Below are 21,108 nucleotides of genomic sequence, written 5' to 3' on the forward strand. Positions count from 1 at the left end.
AGATGATTTATCTTACCTGCTGCGGTCCGTCTCCATTGACGATGTTGGGCGGGTGCTGAGGAGGCGGCGGAGAGGTGAGTATTGGGATGTCTGGGCTGAGTAACTGGCCGGACTCCAGCGGGGAGGTGTGGTCAGCCATGACTCCCTCATTCACACTATAGAAGAGGCACTGCTTGCTTCTGCAATTGCAAAAAAATAGGCTTAATCGATAACTTATATTTATTATTAAAGACCATTTGTCATCATTTACTCACTCTCGAGTTTTAAATATCTTTGTTCTGCTAATCAAGCAGGATCAACACTGACTTCCATTGTAGAACATTTGGAAGTAAATGGGGCTCCAAAACTGTTTATTAACAAACAATGATTACTAATCATCTTCCTTTGTGTTCAGCAGAACAAAATATTTAAACAGGTTTAACACGACTTGAGGGTGAGTAAATGGTGACACAATTTTCATTTTTGGGTAAACGATCTCTTTAGCTTTGAGCTCTTTTGTCATGCATTTTGTAAGACAAACATACACAGTATTTTCAAGGTCCCGTTCTTTCTGTGTTTTTGAAGCTTTGATTGGGTTTACGGTGCACAATACAACATGCGTTTATGTTTCACATGTAAAAAAACACGGTATTTTTCACACAATTTACTTATCTCTATATCGCTGTTTTAACCGTCCTAAAAACACCTGATGTCTTCCTTGTACTATGAAGTCCCTCCTTCAGAAATACGTATCAAGTTGTGATCGTGTAGTTTGTTTAGTGTGTTAGGATTCGATAGCAGCTTAGCTTGCGTTAGCTTAGCTGGCGACTGACGCATTCCTTTGGGCGGAGTTTAGTCAAAAAACTGTTTTATTGACGTCATTAAAGCAGGAAGTAGAGGGCTGTAGTCAAAACCAACCGTTCGCTGTAGGCTTTGAAAGGTGAATTCTGTTAATAAAAATATATCGGCTGGCAGTGAACTTTGAGCTTTATCATTTTGCAGGTTTTATTTATGCTATTATAGCAACATTACAAGCTAACTAAAGTTTGAAAAGTGGGATCAGAAAGAACATGACCTTTAAAATAATATTATTTGTGCTCATACTTAGGGCTACTTGAACAAGCCCATAACCCGGAGAGCGTGTTTGAAGGGTGGCCAACAGCCAATCACAGTGGCCGCAACACATGCTCCTCTGTTCTCTGGTCTTGCATAAACGTAATTGTCTGGTTATTTGCATAAGGCGATCTGATTGGCTGACGCACGCGTTGGCACAACTTCTGTCGCGAGCAATGGCAGTGACGCAACGCCAATGGATCCACATTTCAGTTCGGCAATGCATGACGTCACTAGGGCTAAACGATACATCGAATTTTCATCGTCATCGCGATATGAACTCATGCGCGATGAATAAAGGGAAAACAGTAAGCGCGTGTAATAAACGTTTGACCAATCACGTTTAGTCCTGAAGACATGTTTGCGCGTTCATGTTATTAGGCCAATCAGGGGAACCCCCAAGTCAGCTACACTAAGATTGATTTGTGAGGTGTCAGTTGCAACGCTGTGCCTGTTAGCAAAAACGATGGCGAAGGAAGGAGAGAAGAGTGAGGAAAATGTGTTGTCAGACGAAGACCTTGTGGTGAAAAGGAACAGCACTTCAGCCATATCATGGAATTATTTTGGATTTAGGAGAGATGACGCTGCAAACACAGGTACTGTGGAAGCGGTGATTCACATATTGCGTCTATTGCGCACTGAAATTCATTATTTCAAATGTAGGCGCGCAGTATGTGCGCTCTGGAAGCGCCGCGGTCGCAACTCGCACGCGTTGCGACACGCTCGTTTTTCCAGGCTTTTCAAAAACATTTTAACTTCTCAGAATGACACAAGCGCAACGTGCAGTTCATGTGACAATAACCTACGTGTCTAGCGTTTTCCACGCGTTATTAGGCGTGACATGTCAATGGCCCCTAAAACATGAAAAAAATATAAAATATTTATCGCAACTCACATCGTCATCGCAACATTAAACAATGTCACAGTACATCGCAACTTTTCCTCACATCGTGCAGCCCTAGACGTCACCCATTCAAAGTAAATGAGAAGCGTTATGCCCAGTGTGAATGTACCAGTGATGTGCGGGTTGATCCGAAATGAGCTGGTGCCTGCGGTCACCCGCGGTTACGAGTCATCCAAAAATAGTTGTAATGATATTTGGGTTGTGGTCGGGCGGGTCGTTTGAAATAAAGATGCCAGTTAACTATATTAAACAATTACTACTTTTAAAAATGCGGGCCAGGGAGCGGGTCGGTTACACTATTTATTTTTTATTTTGTTGCGGATGGGTTAGTTGAAAACGTCGGTCGGGTGCGGCTGTTTAAACATTGACCCGCGCATCACTGGAACGTACCGTTAGGTTAACTCACTGACCTTTAACTTATTAAGCTTATAAGGGGGGGCTCTTACTTTTCTTATCTTTTAAACAGAATAACAAATCTTTTCGTACAAAAAGAACAAAAATCTGACTTAAATTGCAATAATGATGACTATTACATTACATTTTCCTTTAAATGTTAATGCATAATACTTCTATCCGAAGATTCTTTGGCAATGCATTCATGCAATACATTTAATTGATACGTCTAGGAATCAAACCTACGATCATGACCTGCTAAATCAAACCTCTACCAACTGCGCTACAAAAGAAAAAAATCACACACTGATACCAGAATATGGCAGTTTCTGGACCGGACTCTTTTAGTATGGGCCGAGATTAAAGCTGGAGGGGCATGATCTCTGAAAGCCAATGTTGAACTTGAACCCCAATAGAATCTGGACCTTCTGTTGATAGACCCGCCCCACACGTACGCAACGATGTCGGTTAGTAGACACACCCCTTACTGTTGATTGGCTACACGTGTGTTTTGGTAGTCACCCCGACTCCCTTTTTCAAAGTGTTTCTCAGATATCGTGCACTCCGCCTGCAACCATCCCTAGAAAACCCCAGAACAACCTACTATAGCAACAACCTGGCAACCATTCACAATATGCTGTGGTAGCAATTTAAAGGGACAGTTCACCAAAAAATAAAAATGCTGTCATGATCTTCACACTAGGGGTGTGACGGTCATTATATAACCGTGAGACCGACGGTTATAGTTGAACACCGTCATTAGAATATTATAACCGCCAAAACCGTGTTATTAAAATATTTTTTAAAACATTTTTTATCATAAAGAATTTTTAAATACTAATTAAAAACAACTGTTAACAGTCTGTGTTACACGCCCCCTCACGTTCTCACGCAGTGAAAAATACAGAGCGGAGCAGACACTGACAACGCGCTGACATACAGGACAGACCAGGTTACTTTTCGGTTACTTTTGAGATTAAACATATTAAACAAAGTCTCACCTTTCAAATCATCTCTTCCTTCTAGTTAATTTATAGCATCAAATAAACATGAATGACCATGAGAAGGAATGTTGTTTTAACCGCGGAAAGGCGTCAGTACACTCCGCTTTTCAAGTTCAAATCCTCCCATGCTAATCTACTAACTCTCTTCAACGCACATTCACTGCTAGTTGTCTTGCTGTTAATTTTAAAGAAACGTAGAGCAAGTAGCTAATCAGTGTCTAGTTTATTCAAACGCCGGGTGAGCACTGTGCAGCGCGTCTGCGGAGAGCGTTTGCTGCGCGTGGCCATTGTGCTTTTACACCGGCTGCGTTTAATAATCTCAAGTTCATATTACTTTCTTTTACCTGCATTTATGAGCAAAACCTCATCAATACGCTTTTAATCCACATGCTGTTCTGGTCCGTGTAATGACAGATATAGACACAATTACAGACATAAAAAGCCCAATGCACAAATATGTTTCTCCGAAGATTATTAAAATAGATGATAGATAGAGGATTAATTTATGCTGGGCAGAGAGTGACAGCGCAGTCTTCTGGCAACAGTGTGTTTTTTTGAAATATTTCATTGCTTTCTGTTAAATTGTTCAAAGTTATTACTGTTTAAAACACACTTGGCATCACATTCATGATTTTATGGTAAAATGACAGTTTCCCGTCAATCCACGAGCATTTAAACGAGCAAAACGCCCCCCACTGACTGTTATGTGACGAACCGTCACATTTGACTCCCGTCATAACCGTCATCACCAATTCTGAAACCGGCACACCCCTACTTCACACACATATTTATATCCCTGTAAATCACTACAGATGAACACTGTTAGTAAAACTTGTTACTTTATTAACAAAAAAAAAAAGATTCGCAGGGTCATTGTTAACCTCACACACTCAACGATCACAACATATGGCCTGAGTTATTTTCAACTTTCCAAACTTTATGGGGGAGGCAAGTATTTCCACTGACTAACTTATGACTTAGCTATAACAGTCAAGCAATTTATTTAAATGTATTCATCCTGTCAGGGTCAGTCGTGGTTGTGTGGGACGTCAAACACCAACAGCTACTCTTAAACAATAGATGCTTTTTTTAGAATTGTGCGCAAGCAAAAAAAGAGTTTATTTTAGACTGCTTGCTTTATTTGGCGACTGTTTGACCCTTGCCTGGCTTCTGTACAGCAGATGAATAAAAATGCGTCAGTTCTTCGCTGCCACGTCGGCACATGCTCCGAAACGAATTTAAATGAACTAATCAGGGCAGCTCATAAGAGTTCGGTCCAGTGTGGATCTCTCTCTCTCTCTCATACATCACACTCGCTATGAGTCACAGGCAGAAAGATAATAAGGAGGAAATGACATGTGTCCTTGAAGCTCATTAGTCTAGCGCATGCGTGTTCAATGATCAGCATAATCCATGAGCTAGTCCCCTGCTTAAACCTACACACAAAATCAGGTTATGGGGGTGATGTTCAATAAGATGAATCCTGCTAAGACTTAACAAATGGCTCCTCAGCATTCACAGGCTTTAGGAAGAAGGGCATATGAGACCACCTGCACGTGCTGGTCTAGTATTAATAGTGTTTCGGGTCCAAATGCATTCAGACATGTGCACATAACTGCAAACAAAGGCAAAGACCTGGGACTACATTCAGAAAATATTCAAGAAAATTCTTTGAAACTGCTATTTTTTACCTTTCTTTGACACTAATATGCTTCCACACTGCTGACATGTTGGCTGGATTTACAAACCATGCACGTCTCTCACTCTATGCAAGTTGCTGTTTGATTACGTCATCTAAAACATCATTATTCAGTCAAATTCATTCGATTTACTTATCCGGCCGAACACAGAAAATGCCTTTTTCTGCTATTTTTAGCCTAATAGTTTCATTTAAAGAACATTTGGTGCATCCCTAAATTTTTGTGAATTGCACTTCTTGCAAATTCTTATCAACTTCTTAAAATATATCTTAAAAATGTTCTTTATTTTGGTCTAAAGGATATTTAGATGAATCCAACCCCTGGTGAACTGGACTACTTTTTTTAAAATAAACCAATGATGTCATTTCAGGACCAAGTCAATACTACAATAAAACATTCAAATGGTGATTGGCTTTTCCAGTCACCATGCTTTTGGTGTTTTGTTAGTGCTTTTAACCTCCGTAATTAATTTATGTTTATATATCACTTTCCTTACAATCTTTCAGCATTACTGCAGGCCGTCACACACCAGCCATCAAACACATAACAGCAAGCTTGCTAATAAGCCACACAATTTGAGATTTAATTTGAAGCATCATTCAGGACTGTAACGTAAACGGTTCAGGAGTAGTTACACCCCAAAGATTAATCCTCAGGTGCACATCTTTTTATTTCTTAACCCCATTAGAAAATTACAGTCATTTCTTTTTATTGAGTTGGCCGCTGAGTCTCGTAGACTTGTCAATAAGCTGTAAGCACAAGTTGTTATTATCTCTGCCTTTACCACACTGTTTATTAGCAGCATTTACACCACGGGCCTGTTGAACGCTTTATTCTGATTGGTTGAGAAATGTTCCATGAGTTTCCATACAGTTTTTAGACAAATGTTTTTTCTTTATTTGCTAAAAAAAAGTGCGCACAAACAACACCTCTTACACATCAACACTACACATAAAAGTTGACTAGATCTGTGGGCAGACACTACATTTGAAACTAGCAACCAAACCTATAAAGTATATAAGATAAATGTATGTATAATTATCCTTCTCAAGTTTACATTTTTTTGTTATTTTTTATTCTTTAATGTACAGACAAAATTCAACCACTGTTTTTTTTACTATCGCTTTTAATAATATAACTGTAAAGTCTAATTATATTATAAATAAGTAATTTCTTTTATTGACAAAGAAATGATCGACATGTGAAGAACCCGGCAATAACGGTTTCACTGGGTGGGGGACTTATAAATTGCTTATGCACACATAAATTAGCGCATGCAGCTGAGAGTCTTTTTTATTAGAGGCAAATGCACTGAAAACTAAACTAAATTATTTAACAATGACATTTTAAGGCCTTTTACACCTGTCACTTCTGAGATCAGATAGCAATATGGTGCTTTTCCATTGCATAGTACCCCACGGGTCAGCTTACTATTGGGGGCTTTTCCACTGGGTGCAGTACGTAGTACCCGATCATTTTTTGTACCATCTCGATTGGGGTTCCAAGCGATCTGAGCTGATACCAAAATGTGATGCGAAAACACTGCAGATCACTGATTGGTCTGAGAGAATCGTCATTACCAGCGTCATCGCTATAATGTAAAAAGATTAGCTTTACCTTCATGCTAGCTTGCGCTGTCTCGAGTAAACCTGTTGTCATCTGTGCTTTGCTCTAACGCCCTTTTAACAATGAAAAACATCCGCAGGATGAGAATCAGATACACCATATCAGTTTTTTTCCAGACTTGCATTTTGTGTTGGCACATTCGACTGACGCCCCGGGTGTTTGTACATAAACTGTGATGTGAGACAGAGGTAGTGATAAACGCGATGTGCAAACATCTATTTGTGGTGGACGATTTTTGAGAAATAAATGAATGTATAGCATTCTAACAACGCTCTCACTTGTATGATGTCGACGCAACGACGCTCTTCGTCATTCTATGATATGTGAATGGCCTGTGCACACCTTCCTGATCATTAGGAACGTGTTTTGAACTACACATCGGGACAACCGGCACTTTTTTAATTTCAAGCACTGCTTGACACCTGCTGCTGATCGGTTCGGCTCGCACTGAACTGAGCAAATGCATTAAGTTTTCAGTTGTAGTGTTTGCTTTCTAACTGGACTAAATGAGTTTGTTAGTACTTGTATATAAAAATACAAGTGGCGTGTAGTAGGTATATAATCATTGTGAGACTGAACACCACTGGTAACTCAAACTAAGCCTAATGCCATGTTTACATAAGAAAACTATAGCACAGGCTAATTTAATTGGTTAATTTTTATAATTGTTATCAAGAATCACAATTTCGACTCCTAAATGTTTTGTATCATGACAACCTGACAACACTATAATAAAATTCATTCAATGTTTATATTGTATTCAACGTGTTTTTTTTTTAATTATGAGAATATTTATATCCTTTAAGATCCACCTATAAAACAGACACATACACTCAACTAAAGGATTATTAGGAACACCTGTTCAATTTCTCATTAATGCTATGGTGTAATGGTGTGGGGGAAGTTTTCTTAGCACACTTTAAGCCCCTTAGTGCCAATTCGGCACCGTTTAAATGCCACGGCCTACCTGAGCATTGTTTCTGACCACCATGTATCCATCCTCTGATGGCTACTTCTAGCAGGATAATGCACCATGGCACAAAGCTCGAATCATTTCAAATTGGTTTCTTGAACATGCCAATGAGTTCACTGTGCTAAAATGTCCCCCAGTGTCACCAGATCTCAACCCAGTAGAGCATCTTTGGGATGTGGTGGAACGGGGGCTTCGTGCCCTGGATGTGCATCCCACAAATCTCCATCAACTGCAAGATGCTATCCTATCAATATGGGCCAACATTTCTAAAGAATGCTTTCAGCACCTTGTTGAATCAATGCCACGTAAAATTAAGGCAGTTCTGAAGGCAAAGACAGTATTAGTATGGTGTTCCTAATAATCCTTTAGGTGAGTGTATTTCTCAATACACATTTATCTGTTTGTCGCTTCACGCAATACTTCACAATGATTCTGCTGAGCAACAAGGAAGTTGAGGCATAACGTTCTGTATCTATCAGTTGTAAACCTGCCGGGACACTGACTGTAATATGAGACAGGCCACAGTGGGAGGCTAAATAGACAGCAACAAGTTAGCAGTGAGAGCTACAACTGAATGATTTCCGATGGTCTAATAATATCTCCTCTCAGCCAAAGCGAGCATGACATGGATGGTGGAGACTAGTAACCTCGAGGTGCAAATCACTTCAATTCTTGGAGGGGCAAAAGGTCGAACCCTGGAGGTGATGGCATCTTATTAGAACGTGTAACCGGAAGATGCCGGGGGGTGTTGCATGACGTACCCTTGCATTACAGACACTGCAATTATTTTAAGTGATGAACACCTCCGGCCCTGCCTAATAGAGCAGACGGATAAGAGTTATTGCTGTAGTAGTAGCACAGCACTTAACAATCAAGACAATACAAATGACAAAGCAACAAAGCATCGTGAACAGGAAGGGTTAGCCTGATCCACGTCACTGTTTTTGTGCATAGTCTCAGACAATCTAACCAGTTCCAGGTTTCTGTGTTTGTGCTTTCAGGGGACATGACTGGGAATTTATTTTATTATAAAATTTTTGTTAATTTCTTAAGAAAATGCGAGTGGTGTTTCCCCATGCAAACTGACGTTGATGACATCACGGTGGTTCCTATTTTTATAAAGCTGCTAGTGTGGTTGCAACGTGGCCGCTTAGTGGCTTAAAAACAGCCAACCTATGATATACTGGTCCCTAGATGTGACTCAGGACTTTTTCATCTTATTCTTGTTAAAAATAAAACTTTTAAACCTGACAGAAAATGTATATCACCTCAACAAGCTGTTTGATATTCATTGAATCAAAGATAACAGGATGAGGGGGGGGGAAATGATCAGGGATAATATAATAGCAAAGCTTTGCATAGCAATAATAAAAATGCTTCAATCCAAACTATGATGTCTAATAGTAGACATCATGGTGTGATTACAGTGTGATTACAGCTGATAAAAAAAAATAAACCTTGCCACAGTAAGACTCAGAAAGGAAAGTCCAACTTTTAATGCGTGAGATCAAGGACTTCCCATGGTTTCTGTGCCCTTTCAGTTTTTCCTGTGAATAAGAACTGATAAAAAATAAAAATACCTGCAAAAAGGGATTTCTAAAGCAGCAAAATAAATGAAAGGCAGAGGAGAAAAACACACAGAAAGACTCTGTGTTGCATCATACTGTAGATTTCCCATCAGTGTTGCGAAATCAAGGCTTAAAAAAAAAACGGCAGGTATGAGGTCAAACAAAACGAAACCGTGAAAATCATGCACGGGGAGAAAGAACATCATGCATGACTACATCTGCATTTCAGTTAAAAAAACAAGCAAACTGGAGACTGTTCAGAAAGTCCCTTATGCAGATGCCAGATGAAATGTACAAATGTTTCTTCTAAAAAAAGAAAGATGATGAAAAAAACAGGAGAGAAATAAAAAAGGCACAGAAGATGATTTCCAAATTTTAGGGAGAAAGTGTAATGCAACTAATCTGTTCATTGCTTAACTAATCACTTATCAGTCATCTCTATCTAATCATCTGAACCTCCTTCGAAACTGACACCAAATAACATAAAATATTCAAGATTACACAAAATGCTTCTTAAGAAATCTGGCAATAAGTCAGGGCTGCATGATGTTCTCAAGAACTTTCGTTTTGTGAGTCAGCATTTAAGTTTCAGTGGTTTGCGCATTAGTTTTCAGATTGTCCAAACCGGGGAGTTTCAGTTGCAGTTTGGCTTTGCACAGCTGGTAAGCTGCAGGTGATAAGCATCGGTCGGTCTCAAACACTGAACAAACAGTGAAAAGCAAATCATTCTCCAGACTTCATGCAACATGAAAAAACTAATGTGTATCTAAACTCTCACTATAACCGGTCATAGGGCCCTATCGCTGGAATATTTGCACCTGTGACGATCAGGTGCAATTTGATCCGGCATGCATGTGTGGATGCTGGGAATACAGATTTTCCAAAACAAAGTGTTCATGAAAATAGAAAAACAAGTTTACGACACACTGTGGTGGTGGATCACAGATGTATTATAAAACCGGTGATGCATAACACTGATAACAAATAAAACAAAAAATCTGCCACTGACTCTTGATGATGCAAATGCTGGTTCACATGAGAATAATTTCAGAAAAAAAATGCACTTGTTTGAGAAAACAGATACAGGTGTTTGAGATTAAGATAGAATTAGACGAGAACATTTTGCATGAACTTCTAAAACAAGCAATGATGTTTGCACAGTTATTAGCCATGGATCTATTAATAAATAACCAATGTTATACTGCAGCTCCATGAATAAAGCCCAAATAGCAAGAGTCAATAGACAACACAAATATCTAACCCTTGGCTTTAAATTAAAAGTTGGTGATACACTGCACTTAAAAGTTTTATAGCTTTGTACTTGTTGAAAAACATCGTTTTGTACATCAGAGGCATTGCATTTTTAATTCACAATAAAACTGAGATGAAAGTAAAGGAAACATGACTATCTGTGAGTAAACTTCTGAACATTTCTGGCATCTGGTGGCAAACTGTAAAACAGCAGCGAACATGTAGCACTAAGCTGATTTTGCACTAATTGAACAATAGAAATCCATACTACACAGTAGAGGTCGACCGATAGTGGATTTTCCCGATAACTAAGTTGGTCTCATGCTTGCCAAGAACCGATTAATCGACCGATATATTTTTTTTTTTAATGGATACTGGATGAAAAAAACATAATTAAAGTGAAACAGTGCTGAAATGTATTACAAAAGTAATAAAACAACAGTACTGAACCATAAAAATGTGCAAAATGAAACAAATGTATAAATCAAAATATATCAATTATATTAATAAGTATTAAAGTAAATACTGTATATTATAATTAAATATTTTATTTTATATGTGCAGTCTTGCTTCTATTTTAACATTTAATGATTATCTAATCAAAATAACAAATATGTACTGCAGTGATGATAAAAAACTAAATAAAGAACTGAATTCAGATTTTGATTCGTTTATGTAGCTGCACATAGTTTGCTTTCTCTCCTTATTGACTTAAAATATGGATAATTAATGAATAAAGGTAACCAGCTGGATATAAACAAATGCAAATCGATGATAATAATCTGCATGGATTTTTTGCAGATAGCTGACTGTCCCACCAATGAACTATCGGTGCCGATTATCAGCCTACCTCTACTAAACAGTGCACATAAAAAAAGTTACATTTGACATCTGTTAGGACATTACTGTTAATTTCCGTATATTCGAATCAAATATTTATGTCCATCAGTGGTAATATTTTTGGATATTTTAATGAACACAATACATTTCGTTAAACGTCCGATTCGAATGTTTCTGTGCATCACTTGAGTTTCGGATCACATGAATCGAATAACTGAGTCGAGTTCGAATGATCGAACAAAACACTGTTTGGCTTCACCACCGAGCATTTTTAGACATAATCATATGCACGTTACGAGCGTTCATCATCCAAAAACACTTTGTCCAACAATGCACGCGCCCAATCATGCTGTCTTTTTAGACATCACCTTAGGTTTTGAGACACAGCCAGCGTGAGTGTGTGAATAGTGACTGCAGCAGTATTTAATCTGCAGCTCTATGATCAGATGACGTTGACGTGTGCATTTCAGGCCTTACTCTTTTCCTTTACTTTAAAACACATATGCAGATTGAACACATTAATGCACATGGGAAGTGATTACAGATAGGTGTACTTTGAACTAGCACATGTAAAGGGCGATAGTAAATAAAGCCACAATCTCTTGTATTGAACGTAAGCAAATGCACATTTGGCAAATTCAAACAAAGTGCATCAAACTCACCCGCAGCTCGTTTCGCGTTTTATTTCCTCTTTACTTGAGATCACTCCTTTATAGGTTGCTATGTAGCTGTGTATCGAGGGTTTTTAAAGTACTAGGCCAGTGTTTGTGATCTGGATAAGCTACGTGGCTGTTTCACACTTGAATATTACACCAGATTATAGCGTCAACCCTCTCAACTCGCTTCTCCCCACGTCTGAAAATGGCCAGGGGCGGAGAGGGATCGCGATCTTCCTGATCAAACAACTTTTCCCCGCGAGTGTTGTTAGTTTTCACGGCCACATCCATCCATAGGCGAGCGCAAGCTCATGAAGCGTCTGGATAATCGCCATCATTTTCCGCTCAAGAATGTACACACACAGACACGTCACTGCGCATGCGTATCACGAGCGCGTTTCGTTTTCACCGAAAGCAACTTTCATTCTTATTCTTCTCTGTGTTATCTTTCGTTATGCAATGTGTTTTTTTCCAGACGTGTTGTTGACTGGGAAAAGTGCACTCGAAGCAAAAACTGACCTGTTGGTTTTATGGTGTGTCAAAAGTCGGGTTACGTCCTCGCACATGAACTGCGGTGTACGTTATTTAATTAACTTATTAATAATTTCGCGTTGCAAGAGAAAAATGTGGTAACGTTACGTACTGTTGAGAAAATATACAAAAAAGTTGAGGTTCAGTTTTACCTTTTTGAGCCGACAGAGGGGGCCACAGGGCTGTGTAAACCCCTCTCCTTGAATTAAGTAAGTGTTTGCCTTATTTAATTTAAAGGGATAGTTCAACCAAAAATGAAAATTCTGTCATAATTTTCTCATCCTCATGTTGTTCCAAATCTGTGTGAATTTTTTTCTGATGAACACAAAAGAAGATATTTTGATAAATGATTGTAAAGCACAGCTGTAACCATTGACTTCCATAGTAGGAATAAACAATGTGATGGAATTCAATGGGTACCAACAACTGTGTGCTTACCATCATTTAAAAAATATCTTCATCATCATTTATTAAAGTATCTCTTTTATCATTTAGACACAGTGTTACCGACCAAAGCTACAACATAATGCTGTTACAGTTATATATTATAGAATTTAGTATATACTATATTAAATATATGCTATATAATATAGTGAATACTATATTATAGAATTTAACTGAGCTAGGTGTACTAAAAAATGATCAGTTGTCGCAGTAGTTTATACTTAACTGATCGAGTGTGTTTGAATCCCAAACATTGCTGGGAAGGTCATTCCACAACTTATAGGGGCTAAGACACTCGCCTTTGGTGTGTGAGACCCGGGTTTGAATCCACTGTGACACACCATTGTGTCCCTGAGCAAGACACTTAACCCCTAGGTGCTCCAGAGGCGTGCGACCTCTGACATATATAGCAATTGTAAAATTCGCTTTGGATAAAAGCGTCAGCTAAATGAATAAATGCAAATGGAAATGAATGCAAGTAGGGAAAGGATCATACCATTTTAAAGAGCAACTATTATGCAATTGGGCATAATTATGTTTGGGCATAATGTGTGTTGGCAGTGTATGAACACAACCACCCTACGATGAAAAAAATCCACCTGCTCTTAGTTTTGAGCTGAAACTACACAGACACATTTTGGGCACACGTGACACGTGATATTACATCTTGTAAAAAGACCATAATAGGTGTCCTTTAAAGGTACTCATACAAAATCCTCCGTCGTACACATATTATGAATCTTAAAGTAATAGTCCATTTTCTTAAAACAAAAATCCAGATAATTTACTCACCACCATGTCATCCAAAATGTTGATGTCTTTCTTTGTTCAGTCGAGAAGAAATTATGTTTTTTGAGGGAAACATTCCAGGATTTTTCTCATTTTAATGGAGTTTAATAGAGCCCAACACTTAACACTTAACTCAGTTTTTATCAACGGAGTTTCAAAGGATCCTAAACGATCCCAAACGAGGCATAAGGGTCTTATCTAGCGAAAAGATTGTCATTTTTGACAAGAAAAGTAAAAAATATGCACTTTTAAATCACATCTTGTCATCAATCACAGGTCCTGTGATGCGCCAGCGCGACCTCACGTAAATGCGTAGTGATGCACTCTAAAAAAACAAACGGTGCTATATAGCACCAAAACAATTGCTTTGGATCGTAACGATAGAAGAACCATTTTAGTGCCATATAGCACCGGTGAAGAACCAGTGAAGCACCAGTGAAGCACCAGTGTAGAACCATATAGGGGCCATATAGCACCACATATGGTTCTACATAGCACTATATGGTTCTACACAGGTGCTTCACTGGTGCTTCACTGGTGCTTCACTGGTTCTTCACTGGTGCTATATGGCACTAAAAATGGTTCTTCTATCGTTACGATCCAAAGCAACTGTTTTGGTGCTATATAGCACCGTTTGTTTTTTAGAGTGGGAGGTCACGTGTTACATATATGAAACACACATTTGCGGACCATTGTAAATAATAAACTGACACAAAGACATTAATAAGTATCATTCCACATACAACAACGTCCGAACGGTCCTCTTTCTCCACACTTGTAAACACTGGGGCGTAGTTTCGCGTTCGTCCTCTGTGACCTCTTGACGTCATGACGTATTGCGTGAGGTCGTGCTGGCGCATCACAGGACCGGACCTAGACGAGAAGTTGTGGTTTAAAAGTGCATATTTTTTGTTTTTCTTGTCAAAAATAACAATCGTTCGCTAGATAAGACCCTTATGCCTCGTTTGGGATTGTTTAAAGTCCTTTGAAACTCCGTTGAAAAAAACTGTTAAGTGTTGAGTTAAGTATTAAATGTTGGGCTCTATTAAAGTCCATTAAAATGAGAAAAATCCTGCAATGTTTTTCTCAAAAAACATAATTTCTTCTGGACTGAACAAAGAAAGACATCAACATTTTGGATGACATGGTGGTGAGTAAATTATCTGGATTTTTTTTAAGAAAATGGACTAATCCTTTAACAAGCAGCTGGTTAACAGGTGGAAATATATGTTACAACATTGAATTATTAAGTACTTCTAATATTAAGCAAATTCAGCATAATTAATAACTCATAAGAGAAATGAACTCTGATAAAAAAACACTTTATTATGTTGTGATTGTTCATGTCTGTGTGCACCCTTAGTTGTTAATTGGGAGAAACATAAATTGATATATGTATTAGTATTCTTCTCGTCTATCTTTACCTATTCCGATTATAATAAAACTTTATTCGGAAGTTTACAAAATATAAAAAAATATACAAATGACCAACACAAATGCCTGCTGAAAGCCCTACATTCAGAAAAACATATCCCCCTAATGCTTTGCAACACAAATAGAATCATTTACCAAGTCAAAGACAGATATTTGTGAGATGCTACAATACTTTTACTTTTAAATACAATTGATAAAGTGATTTATTCAAAACATGCTGTACATTTTCTCTTCAGTCATAACTTATTCACAATGCAGCACTACCACCACACAAAAAATTAAAGCAAAAAAATATATATTTTTATAACCCAACTTGCATGAATTAACTAAAATCTTTCTTTCGCTGTTAAAATGGTCCCTGACTGACTGTGAAAAGCAATATTTCACATAATATGTTTACGTTGATAAGGGTGGTTACTAATAAGGGCGCTACGTGGTACATAGAATTGTTGGGTGTAGCGATCATAGGTGTGTTTTATGGTAAATAAACCACTGCTACTGACCAATCAAAATCAAGTACTGGAATTGTTTTATACAAAACTATATATAGACAATTTTAATTTACAGTTACATAAAAAACACAACTGGATAACTGGAAACTCTGTGTGCAATATGCTGATATTTACAAAAATTAAAAACTACATGCATTCTTTAAGAGAAATATAAAGCTTTAAAATAATATAATAATATAGAGCTATAAAATAAATTTGTAACGCGCTCAGATCATTTGGTCTTATGTTAGAGATGTTTCAGTTTATTTTGAAATCACAGACCTTATGTTTAAGAAAGTGCATGAGCAAAGTGTCAGACATGGTAGATCTCTTCCGAAACTCAGAAAGTGAGAGTTCAATCAGAGTCTTTACATTTTACCTCATTTGTGTCTACAAGAAACAACATAATAAAGGTGAAACTCTTGCGCCATTAGCAGCATCACTCAACATTTCAAAAATAATAATTGTTTATAATCTGTCACTGCCCTGTTTCTGTGTCTTTGGACTTTTAGTTTTAGTGCCCGGAAATAGTCCCCTGCCATTGAAAGATAAGGGACTATTTTCGGGCGCTGCGTAATATCATTGCACCTCCTGCAGCCATGTTACGGCAGCAAAGTCCTTGATTATTACGCCAGAATGAGAGTATAGTTCCATATCTGGCTAGAAAATGACAACCTTAAATTTTCTGTCGGTCTTAGTACACGGTGTAACTACAGAGTCAAGTTTTCAATAGGAAAAACACAGAAACTCTTTGGTTAGCGCAATGCTAAAGGTCTAATCATATTCAATGGATTATGCTAAACCAGTGGTTTTCAAACTGGGGGCCGGGGCCCCCAGGAGGGCCGCGAGATTGTGCCAGGGGGGCCCCAGTTTTATGACATTTTAAATACATTAATTTATCATGAATTCTGTGTAATTAAACCTAAAAAATAAGGCTACTAACCAAAAGCACTACTTTTTTGGATAATTTAATTTATTTTTTATTAATTAAAATGTTGAGTTTTTGAACAGTTTTTTGTCACAAATTTTCTTTGGGGGGCCACAAAGGAATGCACCGTACGCAAGGGGGGCCGCACGCTGAAAAAGTTTGGGAACCACTGTGCTAAACTATGCTAAAAGTGGTACCGACAGACCCGGGGATCAGCTGAATCAATTTCAAAAAGGTACAAATCAAATGTTTAACTCTAGGGGACCTGGAAAATAAGCCTATTTTCAAAAAAGTTCCTGTTTTGTGTTTCCGGTCCTGTACTTTTATTTTGAAGTTATGTTTCTGTCTGCCATATTTGTAGTTCCTTGTAGTTCTTATGTTTTGTTGGGCCTTGTGTGATTATTTCCCAGGTGTTTCTCATTTCCTTGTTATTCTTTGAATATATCCTATAGCCCTAGTGTTGCCTTTGTCTTTTGTCAGTCGTTGCTTATGTCTATGTGTTGGGTTATGTGTCTGTGTTTATCTCTTCACATACCTGTTTGGCCTGGATTACCGTTTATTTTAATAAATAAAGTTGCATTTGGATCTGCTTTCTTGCCTGCCTTGTCTTAAACATGCCATAAACAAAAAGACATAAAGTTTCATCGCTCCCTCCATCTTCCATTGGTAGGACAAACAGATAATCTCACTGTGCCACTTATAAGAGATTGAGATTTTTCTTTCCCATAGGAAGATATCACTCTTGCATATATTGTCTGCCATTTAGGAATTTGGGGAATCTACCTTCTTTCCCCTCAAGTCCCGACAGGTCCCAAACACACTAAACCAGTCTTAACCGACTCATACTGTCTGGCTCTTCACCATAATTTTTACATTCTGGTCTATTGTAGAGCTTTGCCGCCTTGATGTATTCTCACGCCAAAAGCTAATAAAGTTTTCACCCCCGAAAAAGAAAAGCAGCGGATCCAGGCAACTGTTTCCTGAAGCCAGACAATGTGTGATGACCGCAGCCTCTCTCAGGCGTTGAATGTAAAAGCAGGACTCTCCATAACCGTTCTTTTGGACATCCATCTCGGCCTCCAAGAAGATAGTTCGGACCACGTGATACGGCATGAAGCACGTGAGAAAAATGAGAAGCACGATGATCACAAGAGAGCAAGACTTCTTGTGATTTAACTGAGATCTCTTCCTAGCTTTCTTCAGCTTTAACAAATACAAGGCAGCAAAAATGTAACAAACTGAAATGACCGTGAAAGGCATTACGAAGCCTACAAACAAAACACTGCGATTTAGTACAATAATGGTCTTCAACGTGGACGAGTCCAGCTCCAAACATCTTATATGTCCATCCTGGTCCTCATAAGTCCCTGCTCTCAAAAGTGGAATTGAGGCTATGGACATGATCAACCAGATGATGATGCAAATTATCCAGGCTCTCTGAGAGCTTTGCCAGTGTATGTATATGAATGGCTTCACAATGCCCACGAAGCGAACTATGCTCAGCACCATGAGGAAATAAATGCTGCCGTACATGTTGATGTAAAACACGTAGGACATGATCCGGCAGGTGACGTCTCCAAAGGCCCAATGGGATTCCATGAGGTAGTACGCGGCTCGAAGCGGGAGCGAGCACACCATCATCAGGTCTGACATAAGGAGATTGACCATTAGGATGTTGACTGGAGAGAAAGCCCCCTTTGTTTTCCATGTTCTAATGAAGAAGTATAGAGATATGAGGTTGCCAAAAAGCCCGAGGAAAAAAATGAACAAATATGTAGCTGGATAGATGGTATGTTTGAACTGGGTGATGGAGCAGTTGTTTGTGGTGTTCCACAAGTTTGAGTGCTTCATTGTTGAATCTGGAACTGGATAGAAAACAAAGAGCAAACATGATTGATGTAAATGAGGAATTCAAGTTTAAATGCTTATTTACTTTATACCAAACTTGGTTATGGATTTTTTTGAAACCTTATAACCCCAGACCAAAATTTGTATCTACACTATATGGTTAACAATATATGGGAACTGAAAAAAGGTACAAAGCCGTCGCTGGGGTATTAACACGTATACTAAACATAATCAAATTTTGTAAATTTTGGGTACATTACGTGTTCCCTTACGGTACATTTACATGGGGCGTAAACGTTAATGCTTCCCATTTACTTTTAATGAGTGACGTCAAGCGTTGCCGAACTGAATTGTGGATCCGTTGCCACGCGTCACTGCCATTGCTCGTGGCAGAAGCATTTCTCAACTTTTCAAGTGGCAACGCGTATGTCAGCCAATCAGATCGCCTTATGCAAATAACCAAGCCAATTACGTTTATGGAAGACCGGAGCATGTGTTGTGGCCACTGTGATTGGCTGTTGGCCACGCTTCAGACGAGCCTTCCGTCAAGCGTAAACGCTTTCGCCCCATGTGAATGTACAGTTAACTCTCTTAAAAAATTTAACTGGTACAAAATTGTTCCCTAAAGGTACACAATAGGTCCTTAGGGTATAAAATTGTACCCCAAAAGGTACCGATAAAAGTACAAAAATGAACCTTTAAGGGTACCACCCCATTGACAGAAAAGGTTCAGTTTTGGACTTTTTTGTACCTTTTTTCTGACAGTGTACTTACAAGACTATTGACTATTTAATGACAAGACTTCCACTCCAATGGATTTTAACGTCATTAAGATTTGTCTTGGATTTATGGGACCTAGACGAACAGGAATAATAAATGTCCACGTGTAGTAAATCAATTGTAAATTATTAATTAGCGAATCATTGATTCCCATGTAGTGAATCTTAGAGAGTTTTTACCAAACTTTCGAAGTAACTTTTAATTTACTTTTGTCTTGACATACAGCCTTGCAAATGTTAGATGAAAGATGATACAGAAATAATTACTTATACCAGTTAATCAGATTTTTCAATTTATTCAGAGATGCAAACCTCTGAATTTTTTATAAAAATGTAAATATTTCAAGACTACCAAATGCATGAAACCAAAGTTACAACATAGGTGGTTATAAACTACAATGATATGCAGAGAAAGCATGTGTTATAATGTGTGGAGTAAACATAAATAAACATTGTAAGGCATGAGGAAGCTATCTGCAGTCATTTGGTCAAAAAGTGACAAACCCGGCTAGGCGTTGGGTTAAATAAACACAGAATTTTATATTTGGCCCAACAATGGGTTAATCAATCCAGCAATTTGGGTTGAAACCACCCAGCATACAGTAGGTTAAATTACCACCCAGCATGTTGGGTTCGTCTCTTTTTGACCCAACGTTTGCATGAAAATAACCCAGTCTTTAGAGTCTGTGAGGTTAGGAATTTCTTATTATGATAAGATCAAGTTTAATTTGAAAAAAAAGTGGAACAAATCATCCAACTACATCCTTGTTGGTCTGGCTGTACTTGTTGATACTTATCTTTACAATTAAAATAAAATATGTCTGAAAGGAAATGAAAGAAATCTCTATAATATATGTGGCAAAACAAAAGCAAGTAATATAATATTTTAGCTTGATAAAATTGATGTCTTCAGAATTGCATACATTTGTAATTGATCTTTGTACCATTATTTTCTTTATCATGAATAAATACTAATAAAAACACTGTGCTGAAAAAGTCCATAAATCAATTGATTATTAAACTTTTAAAATAAACATTATATACAAAAACTACAAAAAGAAAATATTTACATTGTCTTTTAAAACATTGCACTTACCTGTCAAGAGTAACCAAGAAGCACAAAATCCTTTAATGTGAGTTTAATGTCCACAAATATAAACTGAGAGCCATGCAAAGATAAGTGCTGTTGCATAAAGCTGTATAGAGACTACGCACACTGCTGCAGCTCTGAAGCTTTAATTCACTTTCTCCAGTTTCATGTCCAAGACACACCTATTCATCTTGTATCTAAATCTTTATGCATATCACATATTCACTATAAGATGCTTTACTGTTATTGGTACTATACAGTACATATGTAAAAAATATTGTTCAGCACTGATACTTTTAAGATACACTATATATAAAAACTTTTGTAATCCACACATATTTGGTTGAAAGTGTTGTATCGGGTCCAAGATAAACAGGATTCCTGTCTGTAAACACTTGAGTGCAGAGATGAATGTCATTTAAAGGGTACTTCTGAAACTGAGAACACGATAAAAACAAATATACAATTTTAGTTGTGCATAGCAATGACATGACATACTGGATAATATTTAGTCATGAAAAAATAGGCGGTCTGCCTCACAGTTTGAGCATATAAGTATAGTTTGAGTATATAAGTTAATAAAAAATATTGATCTTTTTATTATATTGTGCTCTTTTATGTTTTTGAATCTACTTCTATTTTATTATATTTTTACCACATCATCACAGAGAACATTATTTTCTGTTTATATCCCTGGCACCTTAAATACAGTCCCTTATAAAATTAACCTTGGTTTGACTAAGTACAGTTGACCGATATTTGTATAT

The 21,108-nt window shown here is 37.8% G+C and overlaps 2 protein-coding genes across 3 annotated transcripts in view; both read right to left on the reverse strand.

Moving 5' to 3' along the window:
* fndc3a (fibronectin type III domain containing 3A) overlaps nucleotides 1-12,372 on the reverse strand; it is an 82,604-nt gene extending 70,232 nt beyond the window's left edge. For both annotated transcript variants that reach the window (XM_065281642.1, XM_065281639.1), the window contains exons 1-2: nucleotides 12,014-12,372; nucleotides 17-179 (exon numbers count right to left, since the gene is read on the reverse strand). In XM_065281642.1, the coding sequence (XP_065137714.1) occupies nucleotides 17-139 (123 nt within the window). In that variant the 5' untranslated portion in view covers nucleotides 140-179; nucleotides 12,014-12,372. The remainder of the gene's footprint in view (nucleotides 1-16; nucleotides 180-12,013) is intronic.
* Nucleotides 12,373-16,371: 3,999 nt separating this feature from the next.
* cysltr2b (cysteinyl leukotriene receptor 2b) lies at nucleotides 16,372-18,394 on the reverse strand. Its single transcript, XM_065280005.2, has one exon. The coding sequence runs from the start codon at nucleotides 18,290-18,292 to the stop codon at nucleotides 17,465-17,467; it is 828 nt and encodes a 275-aa protein (XP_065136077.2). The 5' UTR covers nucleotides 18,293-18,394; the 3' UTR covers nucleotides 16,372-17,464.
* Nucleotides 18,395-21,108: the final 2,714 nt, after the last annotated feature.

This window comes from Paramisgurnus dabryanus, chromosome 8 (assembly GCF_030506205.2).
Source record: "Paramisgurnus dabryanus chromosome 8, PD_genome_1.1, whole genome shotgun sequence".
Taxonomy (NCBI): domain Eukaryota; kingdom Metazoa; phylum Chordata; class Actinopteri; order Cypriniformes; family Cobitidae; genus Paramisgurnus; species Paramisgurnus dabryanus.